General features: G+C 43.0%; 1 protein-coding gene across 2 annotated transcripts; it reads left to right on the top strand.

Moving 5' to 3' along the window:
• The first annotated feature begins 2,828 nt into the window (after positions 1-2,828).
• On the top strand, positions 2,829-9,628 carry LOC140492595 (uncharacterized). 2 transcript variants are annotated; one of them, XM_072591588.1, is made up of 2 exons: positions 2,829-2,927; positions 4,525-9,628. In XM_072591588.1, the coding sequence occupies exon 2, from the start codon at positions 4,864-4,866 to the stop codon at positions 5,647-5,649; it is 786 nt and encodes a 261-aa protein (XP_072447689.1). In that variant the 5' UTR covers positions 2,829-2,927; positions 4,525-4,863; the 3' UTR covers positions 5,650-9,628. The 2 variants fall into 2 exon arrangements, with proteins under 2 accessions (XP_072447689.1, XP_072447690.1); XM_072591589.1 differs by lacking the exon at positions 2,829-2,927 and adding an exon at positions 3,051-3,218.
• Positions 9,629-10,254: the final 626 nt, after the last annotated feature.

Below are 10,254 nucleotides of genomic sequence, written 5' to 3'. Positions count from 1 at the left end.
CCACCCCTCTACCTTTAATCCTACATATCCAATAGCCAATCCACCTAATGTGCACAGAGGGTGGTACATGTATGGAATGAACTGTCAGTGGAATTAGTAGAGGCAAGTACAATTATAACATTTAAAAAACATTTGGACAAGTACATGAATGGGAACGGTTTAGATGGATACAGGCCAAACACTGGAAACTGGGACTAGTTCAGTTTAGGATACCTGGTCAGCATGGATAAACTGGACCGAAGGGTTTGACTCTATACTGATTGACTCTATGATTAAATGAATCTATTGTGAATTTATCATTATGTGACACCGAGGTACCAAGACACTAATTTCCTTGAGTACCATTCCAGCAGGGGTCTTGGTACTTAACAGGGGCTGTGGTACCTTTGTTGACCAAGGATATTCTATTACCAGCTAATCAAAGGAATGGTACAACTTCCTGTTTAAACAGATAATTCATATAAACAACTTTGCAAAATCAATAATCAACAATCAAGTACTGTGGATGCTAGAAATCAGAAATTAACAAAAAAATCAAAAACTCTGGAAATACTCAGCAAGACAAGGCTGTATGCGTGAAGACAGAAATAAGAGTTAATGTTTCAAATCCAAAACTTCTCATTAAAATTAGGAAAGGTCAGTGCTTTTTAGCATCTCTCAATGAGGCATTTTACAGCTTTCCAGAATCAGTGAATTCAACAATGGCAGATCTCTGTTCTCCCTGTTTTATTTCCTCTTCTTGGCATATTTTGTTTTTTTTCATGAACTTTTGTGTTCTGGTATTAGCACACCTGCTCTAGACACACCTGTTACTTTCTCTGATTCTTCTGTGCATTTCATCTGCATTCCCTTTGGTCCTATAAGAGTAAGACTAAAGGTTAGGTAGAGAATAGGGTTTAGAAACTTATCAGACATGATTCAATGATGGAACAGACTCAATGGACCGAAAAGCCTAAATTCTGCTTCTATGTTTTATGATCTAACACCAACTCTTCTGCCATTTGGTCTCTCCTGTCTTCACCCTATCATAGAGCTTCCTTTTGTCCTGATCCCACACATCCCTTGCTCAAAATCTATTATTGTCCTAACTTCTTTTGAAAGATCATTAACCTAAAGTATTGACTGTTTATCTCTCCATAGATGTTGCCAGACTTGCTAAGTATTCCCATCATTTTCTGTCACAGGTAAGTGTAGTTTGGTAAAATCTGAATGATTGGGGAATGTGGAACAATGTAATCCATAATGTCCGCATCAACTGCCATGGAAACAGATTATTTAAACTTATCAAATATCGCTGTCTAAAGAGTCTGTAAAGTTTACAGAGTTCCAAGTATTAGTCCACTTTTGTAATGATCCAATGTTAAGAGCATAGGTTGAATAACAGCAAAACTAAATATGTAACATAAACAGAAATTGCTGGAAAAATTTCAGCAGGTCTGCAACATCTGTGGAGAGAATTCAGATTTAACATTTCAGGTCCGGTGATCCTTACTCAGAACTCAAGTTCTGCTGGGCTTTTCCAGCAATTCTTCTTTTTAATTCTAATATCCAACATGCACAGTTATTTCCATTTTTAAAAAAAGATGTAACTTGCTGCCAGGGACTTGACTGTCTTGTGAGGAATTGTGTTTGGTTTTTACAAAGCTATTGGGTTTTCTTTTATCAACCAATGTAATAGATTCTGATACTGATAGAATTTGTGGCCTAATCAGAGAAAACTAGGCAAAAGTAAGGACTGCAGATGCTGGAGATCAAAGTCTAGATTAGAGTGGTACTGAAAAAGCACAGCAGGTCAGGCAGCATCAGAGGAGCAGGAAAATCGACGTTTCAGGCAAAAGCTGTTGAAGCCCTTCCTGATGAATGGCTTTTGCCCAAAACAGCGATCTTCCTGATCCTCAGATGTTACCTGAGCTGCTGTTCTTTTCCAGCACCACTCTAATCAGAGAAAACCTCTGGTGACTACTGAGACAGTGCATTCTCCTCTCTCCATATATAAAAACAAACTATCATTTTTAAAAATTCTGTGCCATGTCCACAGGAATTCATAAAGGGCTCAATCAACACAAGGACAGATTATCTGGCCATAAAACCCACAGTACAGAAAAAGTCCTTTAATCCATCACATCATGTTAGTCAAAAACAACCACCTAATTATTCTAACTTCATTTTCCAGCATTTTCCATAGTCATGTAAACTTTAGCAACATAAGTGTACATCTAAACAGTTCTGAAATGTTATAAAAGTTTTTGCCTCTACCACCCCTCCGGATTCACACCAGACTCTAGGTGAAAATATTTCTCCGCGTCTCTGTTAAATTTTCTCACCCTGACCTTACATCTGGTCATCGATCCCCCCATTCCTGGTCACTGTCACATGGCATTTCATGGGGTAGGGTGAGGAGAATCACCTGCTACATTTGGGTGACCAGGCACCTGAGTTTTGCCAAGTTAAAAATCACAGAACACCAGGTTATAGTCCAACAGGTTTAATTGGAAGCACTAGCTTTCGGAGCGACGCTCCTTCATCGGGTGATAGTTTTGCCAGGGGAGGTGGAAATGGAAATTCACAGAAGTGAAACGTCCGACGTTTTTCAGCTTGCCACGTTTCCTCAAAGCAACTCGCGCCTAACCTAATCATGTCGGTTCTTGTGTACTTTTATTTTTAAAAAAAACAGAAATCAATTCTCTCTCATTCGGATGATAGAACAGCGAATGTACCGTCAAGGGTCAAACTGTTGCCCAGCATGCCGCGCGGTAAGGAAAGTGCACTATTCACACAGCGGGAGGAGTGCGGCGCAGGCGCGGTTCTGGCACTCTGGAGCATGCGCACTCACGTCGACCCGGGTCGTGAGGTGGCCGGAGACGGTTCGAAAGGCAGGCAGCCACGTCGCTGAGTTACAGAGTAGGTTCGGTGGTGCCTAATGCTCTGTAAGTCTCGGTTAAGGATTTTCTAAGGATCCGCGGTCGAAGCGGCGTGGTTTTCCCGTGTCCGCCCAGCCTGCGGTTAACAGCCAGGCGTCTTGGTACCGGATCGTTGGAGCGGGCCCTGCGGCCGGCGAGCGGGCGGCGCATGCGCGGAGCCGCGACGCTGACGTCATCGGGTGGGCGGACCCATCCTGGGACCCTGCATTTCACAGACAGCGTGCAGTGCCCAAGAGGCCCTTCGGCCCATCAAGTTTGTACCAGGTCCCACAAGCTTGAATGTTATGACACTTCAAGGTGCTCATCCAAGTGTATTTTTTTCAAAATTTTGTGAAGTTATGCATCTCAACTACCCTCCCAGGCTGTGCATTGCAGGTGAAAGTGAGGACTGCAGATGCTGGAGACCAGAGTTGAAAAGTGGTGGTGCTGGAAAAACACAGCAGGCCAGGCAGCATCCAAGGGGCAGGAGAATCGACGTTTCGGGCATAAGAAAGGGGTTATGCCCGAAACGTCGATTCTCCTGCCCCTCAGATGCTGCCAGGCCTGCTGTGTTTTTCCAGCACCACACTTTTCAACTGTGCATTCCAGGTCCTGACTACCGGCTGGGTGAAACGACCTTTCCTTGAATCCCCTCTGAACTTCTTGCTTTGCCCTTTACAATTAAGAAAAACCCCTTCTTCTTGACTGCAAGGGAACAGCTGCTTTATGTTCTTCCTGGCGAATGTGAGGACTGCTGATGCTGGAGATGAGAGTCGGGCATTCCTGATGAGTGGCTTTTGCCCGAAACGTTGATTTTCCTGCTTCTCAGATGCTGCCTGACCTGCTGTGTTTTTCCAGCACCACACTCTTGATTTATATTCTTTTTGTGCATGCGATTCATTGTCTTGTGCATCTCTGTCAGGCCTTCTCAGGAAAACAAACCAAGCTCTGACAGCCTCACCTCATAGCTAAAGCTTTGTGGGACCCTCAGGTTAAACCAGGTTGATTCTCTATAATAAGCCCTATGCACTGGTGTGACAATGGTGATTTTACCTTTTAGCCTAAGCGGGAAGGATGCTCATACAAAGTCTTTTGCAAAAGAGAAACTTAGTCTCCATGAACAGAATGGGTCTGTGACATACTATTTAATGGCCAGTTACACTACATCTGAGTCACATGATTAGAGTGGTGCTGGAAAAGCACAGCAGGTCAGGCAGCATCTGAGGAGCAGGAAAATCGACGTTTCCGGCAAAAGCTCTTTCTTACACCCTCTAATCTTGACTGTGATTTCCAGTGTCTGCACTCCTCACTTTCAGCTAGTCTCTGTATATTGTCAAGCTCAGCTTTCGATTGAGTACATATTACTGCTTAGCTGCATGGATTTAATAGTAAAACAATTTAAGCAGGTGAGTTCCTCACAGGCACAGTAATTTCTATCCGGATGGATGGAGATTGTCTCATGATGTAAGTTAAACTTTTCAACTGCCTTACACAACAAAGAAGACTCACAGGGTTTAAAATATTAGGGGATCAAGAAGGAACCAGTGTACTATTAAAATCAGTACTGCCTTGAATTTCTACCCTTTGTGCTTAAAATGCTGACTTTTATACACTTGCTTTCCAGGGCATTCAGATGGGATTGCGAAATGAGGAGCACGTGCCAAATATGGAACGAAATCTGAAAGTCACGCAATTCATCAGGGCCTGAGTATCTTGGCCTTTTGGTGCATAAGAAGTCTTTTTCTGGTTTTAAACGTCCATATGGCTGGAAGGGCATCAAGACACAAGCACTTGAATGAGACTGCTCCCTTGTAATGACTGGAAATAACTTAAACCAGTGATGCAGCCGGAAGGAAATACTTTGCATTTGTCACAGCTTAGGGAACCTGTGTGCATATTCTGTGTGTGGACCCAGGGTTTCAATTGATTGTGCTAAGTGGAGGAACACAAGGACACTGGCATCATGGAAACACCAGAGAAATTTGGGGACTGTGAGAAGAGAGTACTTGCCTCTTATGAGCTGGATATTTATCAAACTGATCACAATGGGGAGAAACCGTTAACCTGTTCAGTGTGTGACAAAGAGTTTACTCAGTCATCCAACCTGATGTTACACCAGCGAGTTCACACTGGAGAGAGGCCATTTACCTGCTCCGTGTGCAGGAAGGGATTTTCACAGTCATCCAGCCTGCAGACACACCAGCGCGTTCACACTGGAGAGAAGCCGTTCACCTGCTCAGTGTGTGGGAAGCGATTCACTAATTCATCCAACTTACTCTTACACCAGCGAGTTCACACTGGAGAGAGACCGTTCACCTGCTCCGTGTGCGGGAAGGGATTCACTCAGTCGTCCAGCCTGCTGACACACCGGCGCCTTCACACTGGGGAGAGGCCATTCACTTGCTCGGTGTGTGGGAAGGGATTCACTAATTCGTCCAACCTTATGACTCACCAGCGCGTTCACACTGGGGAGAGGCCGTTCACCTGCCCCGTGTGTGGGAAGGGATTCACTCAGTCGTCCAGCCTGATGACTCACCGGCGCGTTCACACTGGGGAAAGGCCATTCATCTGCTCAGTGTGTGGGAAGCGATTCAGAAATTCATCCAATCTGCTGACTCACCAGCGCGTTCATACTGGGGAAAGGCCATTCACTTGCCCCGTGTGTGGGAAAGGATTCACTCAGTCATCTAGTCTACTGACACATCAAAGGGTACACAATGGGCAGAGGTTGTTCAGGTGCATCGTGTGAAGGGGTTCACTCGATCCTTCTGCTGAAATATCGGCTGGTTTGCAAGTGACTGCAAGAGTTGGAAATGTTTGTTGCTGGTACTGTTAAAGACATATGGAATAATTTGCAATTACTCTGAAAGTTTGGATTTCTGCTGGTGTTAAGAATTCCTATGCCATGTAACTTATGCGATTCATAATGCTTTGGTTTTCTGGCTTTTAGAATTTACTGAATTATGGAATAACTTTGGAACACACAACCACAAGTGAATGGACCAGTAAGCACTAGTATAAATCTTCACCTGAAACACAAAACAGGTAATACTTTATGAAGTGAATAATTATCCAGAAAATATTTCCACTCCCTAGATATTGTATGAAATTATGCGAGAAATTGCTGCTCCAAATATATCCACCTGACTGGTGTTTCTGAACATTAACCAGGAAGGTTATGACATAATTGGGCTGGAATACAGTACAAATTTTAAATTTCTGTGAAATTTCACAACACGTCTAATGTCCAGCTTTGAAAGAGGAAAGTAGATGAACAGTGGAAGGAGAGAAGTATCCTGGGAGATTGGAAAACAGTGTATGTAAGTAAAGAACTGGATTTTCTAAAAGAAGCGGTACCAAATGACTAATTTTAATTTGATTAATAGGCATGGAATAAAACGGTAGTCTCTGTAATGGTGGCCCTAAAACTATAGTCGATTGTAAAAACCTTCCTGATTCACTAATGCTCATTAGGGAAGGAAATCTCTCAATATTTCCCAGTTTGGCCTACACCCAAGTCAGTCACATTATGGATATGGGATTGAACTATCCTCTGAAATGGCTCAGTGAGTTACTCAGTTCCAAGGCAATCAGGTATGGACAACAAATGCTGGCTTGCCAGTGATCCGATGAAAGGATAAAAGGAAGTGACATTTGTAAGAAATTGCTGTAAAGTAAGTAAGAGTCATTATATTTTCCTGAGGGCTGTCAAATCAAAAGGAAAACTATCTTGTTTAATTTACTTGATAACTGCAAGCAGTCCCCAGATTTCAAATGTGTTCTGGTGTTTGCTGATAAGTTTATTTGTACTCGAGTCAGACCACAATGGGGATGGTCATCTTCATGTCAGACAAATGAGCCAACACCACTTGTCTCATTTGTAATGGTTTGTTTTCTGATTTGGTGCATCCCACCAAGCTCCATGGCCACAGACAGCATGAACGTTGCAAACTTTTTTAGTGCTTTTCCAAGAATTGACACAATGTCACAAAACAGATTTGACAGGTAATTGCAGCAACATCTCTGATAACATATGCCAGCATTGTCAGATTCCAAATTACCTGCAAGAGAGAGACAGAACATGCGATTGAAAGAACTGCATAGATATTAATAGATTACTGAATCTTAAAAGAGTGTTTTCTCTCTCTTTCCCTATCTCAAGCTGTCTATCTATCTTACTGTCTCTCACTCTGTCCATCTCTTGCACTATCTATCTCGCTGCCCCCTCTCTATTTCACTCTCTCTCCATCTCACATACTCTATCTCACACTGTCTCTCCATCTCTCACTCTCTCCATCTCTAACTCTATCTCTCTTTCTGCATCTCTTGTTTTCTCTCTCAACTCTGTCTCTCACTCTCCATCGCATTCTGTCTGTATATCATTCTCTTTTTATCTGTGTCACACTTTCCATCTCTTACTCTCTCACGTTCTCTCTCTTCATCTTTCACTTACGCGCTTTCTCTCTCGATCTCTCTCTCACTCACAGAGTCGTAGTGTCATACAGCATGAAAACAGACCCTTGAGTCCAACCAGTCTATGCCGACCATAATCCAAACTAAACTACTCCCACCTGCCTGCATTTGACCCATATCCCTCCAAACATTTCTTCGTCATGTACTTAACCAAATGCCTTTTAAACTTTGTAACTGTACCTACATCCACCACTTCCTCTGGCAATTCATTCCACGCACGACCATTCTATGTGTAAAACAAATTGCCCCAGGTCTCTTTAAATTCTTTCTCCTCTCACTGGAAAAATATGCTCGCTTGTCTTGAAATCTCCCATCCTAGGGAAAAGACTTATCTCTATTCCCCATGATTTTATAAACCTCTATAAGATTACCCCTCAACATCCACTGCTTCAGTTAAAATGGTCCCAGCCTTTCGTTATAACTTAAACCCTCTATTCCATGTAACATCCTGGTAAATCTCTTCTGAAGCCTCGCTAGCTTAAAAATACGCTTCCTGTAACACGGAGACCAGAACCGGACACAATACTCCAGAAGAGGCTTCACCAATGTCCTGTACAACCTCAACATAACGTCCCAACTCTTATACTCAAAAGGTATAGTGTGTGTGTATATAACGTATTATGTAATATATATTAAAGTTTCTTGCAGAAAGGAATTCATTATCATGTTCACCTCAATTTGGAGACTCGTTATAGTGAAATGTGACTCTGTCTTCCTTTTCCAATTTATCCAATAACTCCTACCATCCACTCCCTCTCCGCATTCTGACCACACATGCCCCTGGCCCCATCCTTTCCCATAGTCTCCCAATCCAGCCCACCCTCCACATCTCCCAGCCTGCCATCCCGCACCACCGTAGAGCAACATGTACCCTGATCGAAGTTGAGCTTCTTAGTTGGCGATCCAACTGCCAAGTCTTTCAGTGTCCACCAGGTCACTGTTGACATCCAGGTCATTGAGGTCACTGAACATCACATTGGACGTCTTTTGCTCTCTTACTCTCTCCATCTCTCTTTCTCCATTTCTTCTTCTTTCTCTTGTGTTCTCTCTCTCTGCATCTCCCTCTCTAGCTCTTGCTCTCTCTTTCTCTTTCCATTTTGACAACAGGGCAGCCCAGGCTCTGTTATCTCAGCCGAGGATATTTTTCTGACACAGGCTCTGAAGCACAACCTTCCTCAACTCAATAAGGGGGTGGAGTGGGAGAAGGTAGTGTCTTGTAAACCAATAGTTGGGTGAATGTTAGCAAGCAAGGAATCATGGATTGACTTTGTGGACTTTTAGAGAATGCAATTACCTTGGACATCTGTCTGTTAATTGAAAACCAAAGAAGAGGTTGCCTGTGGGCAGCGCACTGGTTAGCACTGCTGCGTCATAGTGCCAGGGACCCAGGTTCGATTCCAGCCTCGAACCACTGTCTGTGTGGAGTTGGAACATTCTCCCTGTGTCTGCATGGGTTTCCTATGGGTGCTTTGGTTTCCTCTCACAGCCCAAAGATGTGCAGGTTAAATGAATTGGCCACACTAATTTGCCCATAGTGTTCAGGGATGTGTAGGTTAAGTGCACTAGACAGGAGTAAATACAGGATAATAGAGTAGGGGAAATGGGTCTGGGTGGGTTACTCTTCGGAACGTTGGTGTGAACTTGTTGGGCCGAAGGGCCTGTTTCCATACATTCTATAAATTCTCCAACCCGTCGTACCGAAATAAGATATACAACTGGTCGCTCGAGTGGCCACTCCAGGCAGCACATAGTTTTTTTTCAATTGGGTGCTGCTAGCGCTGACTTAACCCCGTATTTGTTTAAAGCGAATTTTGGCCAGAAGGATCCATGCTGCCTTCAGCCTAACAATTTGGCAAGTTCCAAATGACTAAAGTAAACAGAAGACTTTAGTGCTATCCATCCATCTCAGTTCTGAAGGAAAGTCATACCGGGCTCAAAATGCTAACTCCATTTCTCTCTGCACGGATGCCAGATCTGCTGACTTTCTCCAGCATTCTCTGTGTTTGTTTCAGAATTCCAGAATCTGCCAGGTTTACCCTTTATTTGCTTGTCCATCTGACCAACCCAAGAGCTAGTAAAAATTCTGAGGTGGCTGTGGTCACTAAGATCCGTTCTCCTGTTTATATGTTTTATTTTATCTCTCTTCTGTTTATCTACTCTGGGATCAGTCATCTATTCTAACCCGTCCTGATCATATGTCTATTAGTTTTATAACAAACGAAACTGTTGCTTCTTAATAAATTGCCTTAAATCAAGTATGTCTTTGACCTTTTTTTAATTATTATGTGTTTACCAAATCAAACTCGCAGTGGTATCAGAGTGGGGGTTATGTAGTTAGAGAAACAGCTGTATTAGTTAGAAACGTGGAGAATTTCCTCAGCAAAGTCAGGAGTACCTAACGAATTTGGCATTTAGAGACAAAGGTTGACGAATAGTCTGATAGAACAGGAGAGAGTAATATCCTGGTAGATACAGAAGATGTACTCACAGATCCTGGATAGGCTTTCTAAAGAGGTTGAGCAAGTCAAAATTAAGACCAGAAGGAATAAAGGAAGGCCATTGGGCCCCTTGAGCCAATTCCAAAATTCAATAGGACCATGGCTGACCCTCCATATTCCTGTCCTCTTCCCCCGTAACTCTTGATTGCCCTATTGATTGAAAATCTAATAAGTAAAAGTCTCATGCTGAACTACCTGGGCATTATGATTACGTTTTTGTCATTTATAGAAATGATTTGGGTGTGAATGTAGGAAGAAGGGTTAAAAAGTTTGGAGATAACATCAAACATTGGTTAAATAGTGGACAGCGAAGAAGATTGTCTCAGATTACAACAGGACCTTGATCAGATAGGCTGGGGAGTGGCAGATGGAGTTTAATTTAG

Source organism: Chiloscyllium punctatum, chromosome 21, assembly GCF_047496795.1.
Source record: "Chiloscyllium punctatum isolate Juve2018m chromosome 21, sChiPun1.3, whole genome shotgun sequence".
Taxonomy (NCBI): domain Eukaryota; kingdom Metazoa; phylum Chordata; class Chondrichthyes; order Orectolobiformes; family Hemiscylliidae; genus Chiloscyllium; species Chiloscyllium punctatum.
This window is presented reverse-complemented; position numbering and strand designations above follow the sequence as displayed.